The 15,591-nt window shown below is 39.2% G+C and overlaps 1 protein-coding gene across 2 annotated transcripts in view; it reads right to left on the bottom strand.

The window, feature by feature from the left end:
- The window catches only part of wdr7 (WD repeat domain 7), a 126,267-nt gene that overhangs the window by 38,218 nt on the left and 72,458 nt on the right, over window positions 1–15,591 (bottom strand). For both annotated transcript variants that reach the window (XM_073477943.1, XM_073477944.1), the window contains exon 23: window positions 2,495–2,722. In XM_073477943.1, coding sequence (XP_073334044.1) covers window positions 2,495–2,722 — 228 coding nt within the window. The remainder of the gene's footprint in view (window positions 1–2,494; window positions 2,723–15,591) is intronic.

The following is a 15,591-nucleotide window of genomic DNA, read 5'->3' as shown; positions in this document are numbered from 1 at the left end:
GAGATTTCAAAATCAGATAGCAGATGGCAACTAACTCAAAGACGAAGAACAGAAACTGCAAATTGTGGAGACAACGAGGTCAGGGAGATCCTTACCGGTATGGTAAAGGATTGTTGCACTGACGCTGTTGTGTTACATGTCAGGCCCATCACCTTTGCTTCCAGAATGCCGGTATGCAATCCAAAATAATGCACTCAGGCGACATTATACCACTGTTTTTTGCTTCAGGGTGAAAAGCTTTTGTTGTAGCAGTATTGCAGAATCTCTGTGTAAAAAGGGCTAATAAAGGGAGGAGTAGCGTGAAGTTACAGCCTCAAAATCCTAGTAAGGAGAAGCTCAAGATGGAGGAATGTGTCAACAAAGTGTGACTTTGACTGTGACCAAGACTGTGGTTCGTTACCCAATTCCGACAAAAAAGTTCCAGTATAAGTGCTTGGTGTTAAGAGAACATTAAACACTGATGACTTTGAGAAGTCTGGTTTACTCAGGTGAGTGAAAAATGGAATCATACATACATACAAGTCCAAATGAGTCAGGGGTTGGTAAAAGGTTTGAAGGAGATCAATTAAATCTTGAGTTGTTTTCACTTGATAACACTGGTTTGGGGTTTTCTGGGGTTTCTGTATGTGTGTGTGTGTGTGTGTGTGTGTGTGTGTTTGTGTGTACGATTCACACAGGTGAGCTGACCACTGTGTACAGGTCCAACTAAACAGCATCACGCTCCACAGCCTATCAGTGAGAGTACAGGGTCTGTCGCTGGGCGGACACCCCCCAGGGGCAGCCAATCAGAGTTTGGGAGCAGCGGGATGGAAGAGCAGCTCTGCTTAGTGCAGGTTTGATGCCCACCAAGGTCCAACGCTGCAGGCACAGCGTGGCAAAGGCTGGGCTCAGTGAGGGTGTATGTGTGTATGTGAGTGTTTGTGGAAGTCAGTGCCAAGCTCCTTAAGGTGTCAAGCTTGGTGGGTGAAAATCAATTCCATCTCTCTCCTCACCTCTAATCCAACACTGAAGTTTCTACTTTGTCAGTTGTATAGTTTTAAGTTGTAAAAAACATGATTCTGGACCAAAAGAGGAACCACTGAATATTGTGATAGGTTGAACAGAAGTGACTTCAGATCGGCAGCTCTTTGTTGCAAAATGACCAAATCACATCCTCCTTGTTAACCTTCCATTCCCCCTCTCTATCCCCCAGTAGCAGGGAGAGTGCACAGGCAGAGTGGTTGTTAAGTTGAATATGTTAAGTCTAGTCTGCCTTACTCATTGATCCTTTATCTGACTGAGGTTTGTGCAAGGTTATTGGCTCTGTTATATTACTGGCCTAACTTTTGTGTATTGATAATTCTGCAGTGCTGTCCATGGTAATGAAGTAGCAGAAGGATTTGTAATTGCACCTTTTTTACTCTCTTCTCCCACCCTTCAGTCAGTTTAGTCTTGAATCTGTATTATTATCTATACTATATCTATAAATACTCCTTTCTATACTATATTGTAGCCTGTAAACATTACCTTCTTACCATCTGCATGTTAACATGCAAATGTTAAGAAGGTAATGTTGAACATGTTTTGCATCTTTATTTAGCATGTTAACATTTACTGAATAGTGCAAAAGAGTACGTACAGCTGAAGTAATTGGTAAATGTGATTTGTCAAGCTATTATACTCAGATTGGTGGGAAGGTCAGCTGAGCAGAAGTCAGTAGGATTCAATCTCTGGAAGATCACAAGGGAGCAGTTCATGCAATAGTTGTTGAGATATTTCAGTTTAGAACAAAGTGATGGACTGACTGACAGTGCCATCCCTCGAGCCACACCGCTGATGTGGCTGAAAAAGAACTGCAGGTAATACTTGTTGGACAAACCAAGAACCTCTATTTGGTCAGGAGGAGAGTCAAAAGGAGCTACAGCCGGTGGTTAGAAACCAAAAGGTGGTCAAGATGGTTTCTATGTGTCTGGCAATAATGGAGATATAGCACACAGCTAAGCAGTGCAAGGAATAAATTGAAAAGGTGAATATGACAGAAAAATAGAGAATCACAAAGAAAGAAAATCAATATCAGTATGTTTTTCCCACAATCGCTGACTAAACTGGCTTTCCAAACAGCACAGTGTCACCTTTTTAAAATCCTTGTTTGTAAAATACAGTGGAAACGCATTTATTGTGATCATATATTTGAGATAAATGTATTTGACATCAAAACATTTTCCGTTCAATTTCAGTAATATAAGGTTGACTCTAATGACACTTTTCAATATCTATCCAAAATAAAACAAAAAACAAACATAACTGATTTAATCCAAATTAAAAATAAGACTTAGGTCAACTCCAAAACTAAGTTGAAAACTACCTTGAATCATTATTCTTACCCGTCAGACTGGAAATTCAGATATCTTGAATTCTTGTCTGTCTGTTCGCAGTATAATTGTGACTACTCAAAATACATTTGTGATTATGCAGAATGTAAATATGACAATGGGTGTGTAACCTCTGTACTTACATGTGTGTCTGGCCAGTGAGTAGTTTGATGACCCTCCGCTTGTCAGTCCGAAGCCTTCAGGTGCTTGTCCGCCGGTTCGAGCCCGCACTGCACCCTTTGGAGGTTCGATCTCAGCGCCAAACTCAGCCCCAATGACGCCTAGCAGCACAATGGCAGTGGCCTGTTTACGGCGTTCTTCGTATGAGTTGGAGATTTTCTTGGCATTTGGTGGAAGGTTGGACAGACAGCCTGGAAGAGACATAGAAAGAGACAATGAACATTGGTGTCTTGTGGTGGTTCTTATTGATTTAGCCACGTTGATCCTGGTCTTAAGAATGGACATTGCATACTTATGTTATGTGCTTACTTAGTTCTATACTTAAGCAGAGACCTAAGAGAGGAGACAAACCACATAAAGCCTTTTTGAATAAAAAAGTCCGCCAGTGACAACACATATCCCGCCCCTTCCCCCCAAAAAAACAATCCTCTGCTTTATCACAGCCAAACTGATTCACGACAGTTTCAACCGATTTGGTGCGGCTGCAGGCAGAACTAATAAGTATGGAAGACAAGGATATCATTGCTAATGCACAGGAATACCAAGAAAGACGATGATTAGACTCATGGGACTGATGGGATGACCTAAGTGCGTTACATCTCAGCATTTTGGATTGAGCCGTTAAAGAAGTCGCTGTCACAAAACCGTGCACATGCCTAAAACCTGTGGAAAAGCGTGTTTTGAACCTTAATTTGGGGAAAAGTCAATCGACTTCTTCAGTGTTTTTTATCAGGTTGTCTGGTGACTCTCTCCCCATTCATTTAGATAGACGGTTCTTGTTAGTTCAAAATAACTGCTAAAAAGCTCTGGAAAAAGCTACAGGGTATTGTTTTGTCACTCAAAATGTTCCCAAAGTGCAATCCAGTCATGATCTAACTACTATTACCAAGGTCAAGAAAGATTTTTCATGCTCAACATCACATATTTTGAGACCCATTTAGGCTTCTTCAGACCCCAAAGCACTCGCAGATCTCAAACAACGTGCCTTTAGGCCCCTGCTAATGCACCCCTTCAGATTTATTGAGAAATATGCATCATTTGAAAATAATATAAACTAAAATAATAACTACATTTACAACTACATTTTGACACAAATGACTTAAAACTAAGTGACATACAGTGAACACTGACCACTTTGACCCAAACAATATATTGGCATAGTCAAAATATAGAAAATTATACTACAGAACATTTTTAATTTGCCTTATTTATTTATCTACAAATTTCAAAATCTGCATCCTGCAAATATCGTAAATGAAAATAAAAACTAATCTAATGTCTGCCACCAGATAAGTAAACGTCATTTAAATACAAACCTGCAGAACATGAAAAGAAATCTGACCTGTACATGACTGCTTTTAACACACTCTATTGGTTTTGGTGTCTTCCTAAATTTAAACAGATGAAGAACATTACAGTTTATTCTGAAAGATCTAGAGATACTGGAGGTCTATTTCCTTCTTCTGTGGGGGGACTTTTTTTTTTTTTTACTTTTCATTCCTTTCTTTTTCTTCCTTTTCATGATGAAAGGTGGTTTAAAAAAAACAGCAGGCCTGTGAGTCTCCAGTGAGCCGATAACAACTGAACAGGCACACTTCTATTGTCCCGGTATTAACCATTACTCACACACACACACACACAGGCAGGCACACGTCTCATTGTCGAGCTGAAAGCCTTTAGTCACAGTGCAAACACACACACATACAGACGGTCATGTTCACAGACCTCTAGAAGGATTTTGGACACGTGCAACTGGAAACTCTTTTGTTGTGTGTGTGTCTGTGGAAGTGTGTGCGTGTGCGTGTTGTGCGTGTGCCTGTGTAGGGGCGTGTCTGTCCATTGTGTTCACCAAGACGACCCCAAAATAACCTCTTTTGTGTGTGTGCGTGTAACAGGGTCTGCACAGTGGGGAACTGCTGCAGGAATACAAGAGTGTGTGTGTGTGACCAATACGCGTGTGTGTGTGCCTGTATGAGTATCGCAGTGGGAGATGAGAGTCCTTACACACCTTGGATCAAAGGCCCAATAAGGACTACATAAAAACTGTGTGTGTGTGTGTGTGTGTGTGTGTGTGTGTGTGTGTGTGTGTGTGTGTGTGTGTGTGTGTGTGTGTCTGTGTGTGTGTGTGTGTGTGTGTCTGTGTGTGTGTGTGTGTGTGTGTGTGTGCCTTACTCCCGACGCCTCCACCCTCTGATTTCTATTTCTTATTTTCTCTCTCTTTGGATGAGCGAGCACAGCATTATTATGGATTTGTATTGCCAGGGAACAAGCACTCACTTGCTGTGTGTACTTCCTGTTGATCTTCATGGAGTTTTCTCTTCACATGTGCTGGATTTGCTAACGCAACATGAACCTAAATGATGGAACGATGACTGAAGGCTAGAGCCAGACAACTCAGGGTAAAGGGCTATTGTGATAAGGGTTTGAAGAAAGTTACAGGCTTGAGTCTATACTGATGTTCAAAGACTCAGCTGGTGAGTTGTTAAAATCTCCTGAAGACAGTGATTCAGAAAAATCCCATCAAAGACCAGCGTTGTTTCAGCAGGATTTCCCACCGTATATAGTCATGGAGGCACACAACCTCACCTAAAACAAACAGCAGCCTCCCTGATAGAAGAAAATATTGCATTGTAATGAAACATATTATGAAGTTCATATTGTGGTAGGTTCATATATAACTCAGCTTGAATGTAGTAGAATTACACAGTTACTTAGAGCCTTCTTACCTCATTCAGTCTGTCACTTAATGAATCTTGGGCAGGTCGGTGGCTATCTGAGCTCAAAATAATTGTAAATACATCCAAGAAGCATTTGAGTTGGATGGAACAACAACACTTTTTAACCATCATTAATAAGTTGTAAATGTATGATTAAATAAACTTTAGTTAATAGCTATTTCACTTTTAACAAACAATGAAATGCTTTATAAACTTTTTTAAAATTGTAAAGGTTTAAAAACCTTAGCTTCCAAATAATGTTTATAGATGAACTACACAGTATTTACTGACCATTTATAAAAATTATTTGCTACTTAACAATAAAATAATGCTTAATACATTGAAAAAATGAATTTGCTATAAATTTTCCATTTATTCATGGTGGTGATCAGAAAGTGTTTCTGATGGAAATCCAAGATATATTCTAGCCACACGTCTCTCTAAGACACATACAAAAGTTTTACCCCTCAGGTGTGACTGGGCTGAGGAAAAGCCTCTGACTGTGCTGATAAAACTGAGGTTACCCTGAAGCTGTCATTCTCCCTGTTTTATGTAAGTGTCAGGAAAAATTGTTGTCATAACTTCAACACATACAATCATATGGATGTCGCACTGGGCTGATCTCTGATCAGTTCGAATATTGAATAGTCTGTGTAGAGGGCCCAAGAAGATGCTAAAACTTTTGCCTTGGTTTATCATAAATACAATTCATCCATGTGTTTACATATGGAAAGTAGAGCTTGTTAGCTCTTAATGCTACTTGTTAATTGCTCTAACTGTGTAAACTAACTAACTGTGTAAACTGCTTAAGTGCGAAATGGGTTCTTATTCTGGCCAATTCAGACACTTATACAGTACTTACAGTACGTGGCCATGTGTAGGGTTAAGATAGAACATAAAGTTTACACCTTTACACCACATGTATGTCACTGGTATGAACTGATGTCAGGGCAGAACAATGATAAGAGAGCAAAAAAAAAGCATCCTTATGTGTATGAAGTTATTGGCCTGAACACTTGGTGTTGTGCCATAGTGTAACTATTGCTGTTTTTCTGGAAAGTGACTGGACAATGGTGATTAAAAAATGGCTAAATGTATACATTTAAAAAATGATTCTGTTCCAATATTATGCCCATTGTGTGTTTGTTCCCTAGTCCATTTTTCAGACCCTATGAGCCCCTCCCCCCATATTTCCATACTATATCCTGGTGCTTTTTATAATGAGATTGCTAAAGGCCAGCTGTCATTTGGAAGAAGGCCCAGCGGCCGGCTCTGATAAATGGATTAGAGATGGCATCCATCCCCGGGCCAGACTGGGCCAGTAGATAACAGAATTAGAGATAGACTCCCAACCAGAATCACTAAAAAGTTGAGATTTACAGAGAAAGTAAAGAGAGGCACTGATTTAGACTGATGGAGGAGCTATCTGCAGGTTTCATGGACAAAGTCAAGACATTTAGTTGTATATAAACCTTGTTTTTACAGATGGGGGTGTGCACCTTTTGCAGTCCCTTCTAAACTGTTAGAGATGATGAATGATTGGGATTGCGATTTTTTCTTAGCATATCAACTGAAGAGAGTGCTGTAGAAGTGTACAATGTGTGGTGTGAACGTGTATTTCAATGGTGTATTGTGTGCTAACTACCAACTGCTACTACAAAAGTCAATTAACAGGCTGATCCATCACGCCTTCTTGGCTGATGACGGACGATGGGCCGGTTCACACTGGTGCAACTTTTCCCCGCAATGTTTTGACAAAGTTTTGACTCTAGGTGGAGTGTTGGAGTTAACAATGTGAAGTCAGATGTAATTTTATGTTAAACATGTTAAGTTTAAGGGACTGTGAAATTTCACCATCTCCTCACATAGCCATCTTTGGAAGATCAACAGAAGATAGCATCACAACAAATGTTCAAACTAATGTAATCGCCTTTAACTCCTTAATTGCACGCAGAAGAATTCTCCTGTTGTGGAAATCCTCTTTACCGCTGTCACCTAAATCCTGGATACACAATGTCATGTCCTTCTTAAAATGGGAAAAAATTTAATTTCAATAAGGGGTTCCTCTGATAGATTCTATTCCCTTTGGCAACCATTAATCAGTTATTTTGATCGGCTGCCTGCAGTAGAGGTGTGCTCTGGGCCTGTCTGCAGGTTGTTGGTGCCTTGCTGCCTGTTCGCCACCCAGCCCAAATTTAAGGAGATATGCAGATATGTTGTATGTGCCGTATGTACATGCTCTAGTTACAGGCCCTATATTCTAAGTTTGGGATTATCAATAGTACTGCAACAGTGAATGGTCATTCCTATTATGTGTGAACATTGAGCTAACTGACTAAGTGCTACATGTAACATAAAATTGATTCAAAAATAAAAGAAATTTAAAAAGAAAATTCCCAACCCTACAAACAATTAAAGTAACAAAAATGACAAAACCAGCCTGAACATAGCTAGTAACAGTTGTTAGAAACTAAAAGGGAGCACAGAAGTTTTAATGTATTCTAGTTTTACTAATATGTTTAAAATACTTAAATGCTAATGCATGTTGGAATGTTTTCACAGATTCAAACTTAGAACTTTATTCTAAATTCTAGGAGATTTCCAAAAGGTACCAAATAAGACAGGACTTAAAAGAAACTTGCAGATGTCCTGAACTTTCATCAGGCGAGATGTGAGGTTTTCCAGGGACAGTCGGCGGATAGCATCACTTCCTGTCCGTGTGTACCTGCTGCCTCCCGACCCATGCGGACGGGCTGATTGATTTTTGAAGCCTATCGATCTGCTTCCTTCACAACCGGCAGATCTATTATAATGACATTGTATCTAAATCCTATTTGTTGGCCAACCTGCTCCCAAACATAACCCAATAAACTAAAGAGGGGGACGGATGAGCTCCCCTCTCTGCTCGCCTCAGCTCGGCTAAATCTTCATAAAAACCATGGATGGATCAGGATAAAAAGGCTTTCTGGCTGAAATGACATTATCCATAAAGGAAGGAATCTATTAAAAAAGGGCAGGATGGTGTAATGCAACAACCTGTGGAGTCCATGCAATCACTGTAAAAATATGGATGTGTCATAAAAACTGAAATGTTACTGCAGAGAGGAAAAACAGAAAGAACTCTTTCACCTTTGTGAAAAAAATATATGCTCAAAATCTTCATTAATGCAATGTTTTTTATATTTATTGAAGCTGCATGTATATTTTATATTCATTTTTGTTTTTAACTACATATTTCAAAGATTTTGGTACTACAGAACTGTGACCGCTGGTGAGGGGAGAGAGCAAAAACACGTGGAGTGATGGTGTGAGAGAGGGAGGGAAAGGATTAAGTCAAATAATGAATGGAAATAAAAGGAAGGATGGTAAAGGGGAAAGAGAAAAAAAGAAATAAAGACAGAAATGGAAAGCAGAAACTAGAGGGCACATATAAATGAAGGACAAGGGCAACAGAGGCCAGACAGCAGGATAAATGGAAAAGAAACAGGGAAGAATAAAAAGGAGGGAAAGGCAAAATAGACAAGGACCAAGAGACTAAGAGATAAAAAGAGAGAGAGAAAGAAAGAAAGAAAGAAAGAAAGAAAGAAAGAAAGAAAGAAAGAAAGACCATAACTTATGTCTTCAATGTTTGAACATTTTTTGTGTTTTAGGTTCCATAAATGTAACAAAAACTAATATACAGGATATCTATTACAAAATAATATATAGAGGAATATCAAACTATTCCACTTATTCTACCCAACTCCATCCACCCAGTGAAGGAAGGAAGGAAGGAAGGAAGGAAGGAAGGAAGGAAGGAAGGAAGGAAGGAAGGAAGGAAGGAAGGAAGGAAGGAAGGAAGAAAGGAAGGAAGAAAGGAAGGAAGGAAAGCTGCTTTCTTTGTTTGAGGAACAATAATCAATACAGCAGCACACACACACGCAACCAACTGGGGTCAGCTCTCGACCAATTAACTTGTCATCCAGATAATAAAAGCTGCTCAGTTAAGTTCAGTATTTAATTTGATGACAATTTAAACAAAGAGGAGTCTCCCAACAACAAGATCAATAACACAATGACCTTAAAGTACTAATGACAGGAGGTTTTTTTAATAACCCAAAAGCCTCTTTTAAAACAATAATGATACCTCTTGTCTGTTTGGAATGGGCTACAAGAAATATATTTAGAACTACTGCAATATGTTTTGAATTGACTTAATTTTTAGACTTAATTGAGTATTATAAAATACATAAAATAAAACTGAAGCAATCCCAATAATGGGTGAAATTACTGTAAGTACTATAATGTTCTAACTGTTTATTAATAAACAGCATTCGTCAACAATTCTAGCTTTTCCTATAAAGAAATCTTATATTACCTGAGACAAGCCTTTATCCACAAGATAAGTTATACTGCTTACAGCTACAGCTATAATGTGTTAATAACCACTTATTAATAGTTTGTATACTGCTTATCAATGCTAAATATGAGGAAATAAGGTAAAGTGTTGCCCAGTGAGGTAATACAAAAATCCCCTACCTGTATATACTCTACATTGTAAGATAGCTACCACAAATAAAGTATACACTATATACATAGAGTGAAAGCTCGTTGTACATATATATTTATGTGAAAAACAGTACAGTCTGGTTTTTAGAAACCCTGCTGAGGAAATCAAACCAACAACCTTCCCATCTCTCCCCTCCTAAGCTGAAGCCTCACAATCTTCCCATGACGCACCTCAACTTTGCCTCCATTGGTAATCAATGGGAGACTGGTAAAACCTGATCACCAGGGACTGAGGGAGAGGATCAATACCAGCAGGAAACTGATGTGAGAACGAAGGAGGGAGGAAGAAAAAGTCAACGACAGGCAGTAAGATACTGTGGGAGAAAAGATTTAGTTAAATTTAGGGGGGGTGGGGATTAAATAACCCAAAAAACACGCAAACAGAAAAGGTAACTGAGTGCAGCCGCAAGCCAAAGACAAGCCTTTAAATTCCTCTGAAACACAAAACAGTTGTATTAAACAAAAGAGCGCTAGTGCTATAGGCGGAGGGGAGAGTCAGGGGTAAACACTGTCCTCGCAGCAAATGTCAGGAGACAGAAAATCTGGGCAAATAATTGAAAAACACAATTAAGTTGATAGAGAAAAAAGATTTGAGTCCTGAAACAGTGGCTGCCCTTCCAACTGGGGAGAGTCCATCTGAAGGTTAAGTGTATTTTACCATCTTAAGACACAGACGGAGGAGCTATCTGCGCTCGCTGGAAACGCAATGCTTCAATTAGACTATATGAGGCGGGGGTGGGGGGTCGGGGGGCCCACATAAGAAGCTGACCTTTGAGTGAATAGAGAACCACAGAAGAATTCACACAGAAGAAGGGCGGCTCTGGAGGATGAGTGTACCTTAGAGTAGCAGCAGCAGACTGGGAAAGAGGCTGAAAAGGTTGGTGTGTTTACCAGGAACTACAGCTTGTAAACCGCCATATCAGAACTGCAAAAAGACGTAACCAGGGCTAACAGCTGGAGTCGAGCATGGAGAACACAACCAAGGAAGGCAACCAATCAGAGGCGGAGTAGGGCGGGTCTTGCAAGAAAAGCAGTGGGATCAATAATAATGCCTGAGCTAACAGCACTTAGCAAGCTCACTAACCTGCTAACAGAGCTGGGTAATTGACAGGAAGTTAGCAAGTTTACTAGCTCAGAGAGGTTTGTTTCTGCCTCAATAACCCTATTAGATAAAATGATGTACAATCTTGAGACGTGGGAAGTAAATTAGAGAGAAGCTCAGAGAACTACTGTGACTGACTAATGCAAGTTCCCGGCTTGCGAGCTTGTTAGCGGTTGGCTCGCCAGCTTCGGTTGTTCACCAACTATTGAACTAGTCACTTTAGATTTCTTGCGGATCCGGCTGCAGAGTGGTATGGTGGGTGTACAACTACGATGTGGTCTTGTAGAAATTTGGCATAAACTGACAGGAAGTGGTGGACACCCTATTAATTGTATGTTCTTTTGATTGAAAAGAGTACATTTGACACGAGTTATTCCATTCCTTGTCTCTCCAAACAGGCTTCAGTGCAGTAGTGATGCAGGACAGATGCTGTATAAACACATGTAGGGGGACTTTTCTAGAGTGACATCTACCCCCAATCACATTAACTGTCTTCCACTCAGTACTACTGTATGATAGCACAGATTGGCAATATTGAAAGCCAGAGGTCTTATTTTTCTATCCTCCATTATCCATTATGTGTTTGTTTTGCAGTTTAATTTACAATCCGACAGGTTTTTAATACGACTGATATTTTCGGCACTCTGCGGCTGTCAGAATCATGCTGTTAATGGAGTGCTCTGAAAAATGGCTCTGGATGTTAATTTCCCTAATGCGGGGACAGTGGGGGGCCTCCATCACACCACTTCTTCATAAAGAAGGAATTATTTTTATTAACGCCACCATGGCTTAGTCACACTCTCCTCTCTCTCACAGATGAATCAAAGCCATTGGATAGAATTAGATTTCAACTCTGCCAAATGAAAAGCATCACAACTTTAAGTGAGTGGGAAAAGAAAATGATCTTTCCATCGCACAGACAGGTAGGGAGAATGGAAAATAGGGACAACAACATCTTACAGAACAATTCAAATGTTCATATGAATCAAACATGGCCAAGTTATCAGGGGAATGAAAGTCTCAGACTACATATAAATCTTAACTGGAGAGATATTCCAAAGCTTACTATTATATCAATGCATCAATGCACAAACTACAACCTGTAGTGAACATTTTAATCCTTCATCTTGGATGAATGAGCAAGTGAGTTCCAAATAGCTTTTACTTTTTATGTTTTTATGAAGCCTGTAACCTGCTTTGTCACTTTGTTTTAATAAGTGGTCTGTCTATAAAATTTGCAGTTGTTGTTCTAATCTCAGTAAGGGTATAGTTTTGAAGTGAAAATATTTAAAACAGGAAGCTGAAATGTGCTAATTTGGACATTTTTGCAGAGAATGATGAGAATTGGGGAAGAAATAAGAAAACAGCTAGATGACAGATTTCTAGTTTGTTGTGTTGAGTCTGAAGTCTGCAGATCAATTCAAGATGTCTGACAGTTAATCTGATCAGATTAAACACAACAAGCAGATCTCTGCAATGAAAAGACAAATTATCTGTGAACGTCAGAATTTAACATTTTCCTGAACCACACCATTACTGAGAGTCAAGGAAAAAGAAATGAAAAAGGCGAAGAGCAGAGTGATTCTGAATGTAATGGATAAAGAGAGATACGACAGTGGGGAAGAGACAGAAACGTTGATGTAGGTTGGCAGTTTACTTTTACTTTTTGTAATTGTGTAGATGGGCAGAGGCAGAAGAATATGGAGTTTATGACCTTATCTTTATGATTTTTTGTAAAGTTTTCCCTCAAAACCCTCCCTTGCACTCAAATATCCTCTGATGGTGCTTAGAATTGCTCTGCTTGCACTCAAATATTTTGTTGCTTGCGCAGATTTCCTGCACCTGTGAAACTTCTGCTCTGAGATCTCTCCTGCGCTCTCTGATTTTTTTTGTGTAGCAATCCTGTCAAAGAATGGCAGGTGTAGTGCTGACTAACGAAATGATCCCTGCCTTCTTACGTATGTGATCGCTTTACTCCTTAGAACGTCCTGTACAGATGGCACAGTGGGACATTCGGTGGCTAACTGCTGTGATCGGACCGGCTTTAGCTTCGCTTCTATGTCTACTACTCAATATCCCTTAATTCCTCATTAACTACAATGTTTTACTGCTACAGCTGGTAAATGCAATAAAAATAAATGCAATGCAATAAAATGGTGTCAATCGTATCCTGGTGTGCGCAGGAATATTGACTCTTTGATCACAATTTCTTTGTTGATATACTAAATTATACTTAATCTGCAAAGAAACTTGTCACTAAAGTTGTCAAATGTGGTGGACTAAAAAATACAATATTGCCCTCTGACTTGTAATGGAGCATTAGTATAAAAAAGCAGAAAATGGATATACCCAACAAAAGGACAAGTACTTCAAAATGGTATTACAAATTAAACAGTGCTTGATTAAATGCAGTTAGTTACTTTCCATCACTGTTCCAGAGCCCTATTTTCAAGGCAGCAGTGTCCAGAGCATGCAGCTCTCCGACAGTTGATTATTTCCTGACCTTGACATTCGTTTTGCTCATCTGTGTGGTACTGGTACCCAGGTGCATAGGTGAGAGGAGAGGAACAAACGGGTGAGGCTGCACAAAGAGAGGAGTTGATATTTTGGTGGAAAATGGGTCTTAGATGTCCTGCTGATAATAGACTTCTCAGAGGCACATCTGTTTCTGCACAACTACATTTATTTTTCATTTATTACTATGAAACCTGAGATATAGACACATGCGCACATTTAAAACATGTTTTGCCTTTTAATTGATTCTTTAGTTTCGGCTTAAATTTTCTTTGGTCTGAGGGTGTTTGAGGAGTATAATGCATGCATCCTTTGTGCTGGCTGACTCACGACTACTTTCCAGTCAATTAGCAATCAAACAGCCAAACAGGTATTCAGTGGCGGACCCAGATATCCAGTCAGTAACCAGTCATTTCCAATCCGTCTCCACAACTCTCCATCTACATCTGTGTTCAGGCCACAAGCAAGCTGAAACGCACACACACAATCACATACACAATCACACAACCCCAAGGCCAGTGCTTTATCTTTGTGACACATTCATAAACCCTGACACACACATACACACATACACACAGACGATCACACACACTCTGCCCATCCCCCCTTCATGTGCACATTATCACACTGTCCACTCAACCATAAGACAGGTGTGGTGTGGTGTGGTGTGGTGTGGTTTGTGCGTGCGTGTGTGCGTGCGTGCGTGCGGCCAGGGGGGCAGAATGTGACAGTCATATGGTTAGTATGACTAGTATGTACTAAAGCAGTGAATGAATGCACATCTTTTATCTGTAGTTAGGTACATTGTGTCCGTACAAAACCATACTTGGTGACAATTTCATCTGTATTTCCAGACGTTTTCAACACCAATGACCTCTATATGAATGAACAGAGGAGAGTGCAGTGTTCCAGAAATAGAAGAAGCTTACTGATGGAACATTCACAATAAGTATTGACAGAACAACACGAAAAAACAAACAATAATCCGTGGATAACTTTAATACTGAGGAAAACTTAAAAATATTCTAAAAGTATAAGTACCGTCTTTTTTCCTTCTAAGTGAATTTATGGACTTTGAATTTGAATTTGTGTTCGTCATCAGCCAGGATTCATATATATCATTGGAAAGTGTACTGTTCTGTCCTGTACTACACTATGATAGATACTATACTGTAAAATACTATACTATGGACAACTATACTATCATAGACTATTCTACCAAATTATATACTACAATGATATACTATACATATGAGGCTATACTATGACATACTATGCTATACTATTATAGACAATACTATACTGTATTATACTATATTTTACAATACTATAGTATACCATGATAAGCTACACTAAACTGTAATAGACAACACTATACTGTATTATACTATAGAATATACTATACCATGACATATTAAACTATGCTATCATAAACTACACTTGGATATACTATACCATACCATGATATATTATCTTTTACAATACTTAAGTATACCATGATATTCATGCCCTGTCTAACAATACATATGGCCAGTCATTTGTTTGTGATAATCTTATGTAGACTTGTTATGATTGAAGACCTTTAGAAATGACATCTACTGTATGTCTACTGTACATGATATTATTGACTTTGAATCTTGCTTGCATAATGTTAGCTTTCTGGCTAATAGCTGAGCTAAAGGGTTCAATGAGCTGAGCAGACTAGTTTACCTCCCACTGCTAAGTCATATATACGGTCCATCCTACTACTTTTTGGTGAGGAAAATAACTTGCTGCTCAGTCTGTTTCAGCTGAAAAGCTCTGCACCTGCTCAGTGTCTTGTACAACTATGGACATTCTGGAGCTAACAGTGAAGCAGAAAGGCTGCTCTCACTGCTGGACTTAGCTATAATGTTAATAACACAGCAGAGCACACCCCCTAATTTTGTTATCCACCTACTGTACACGCATGCATGCTTTCAAATTAATTAATGCCGTTTACTTTTTAAAATGAAAAGGCTGCAGATCATTTCTCTTAATTTCAAGTTTCACATTTCAGCAGATTAAGGACACCAGTGAATGGTTTGGCACACAGTATACTGGAGCAAAAGACTGAAAATAGTGCCCCCTTTTCTATTCAATCAATCAATAATCGGTTTTGAATCAAATCAATTTTGAATCGAATCGATTTTTAATCTAA

The sequence above is a fragment of the Pagrus major genome, chromosome 12 (genome assembly GCF_040436345.1).
Source record: "Pagrus major chromosome 12, Pma_NU_1.0".
Taxonomy (NCBI): domain Eukaryota; kingdom Metazoa; phylum Chordata; class Actinopteri; order Spariformes; family Sparidae; genus Pagrus; species Pagrus major.
This window is presented reverse-complemented; position numbering and strand designations above follow the sequence as displayed.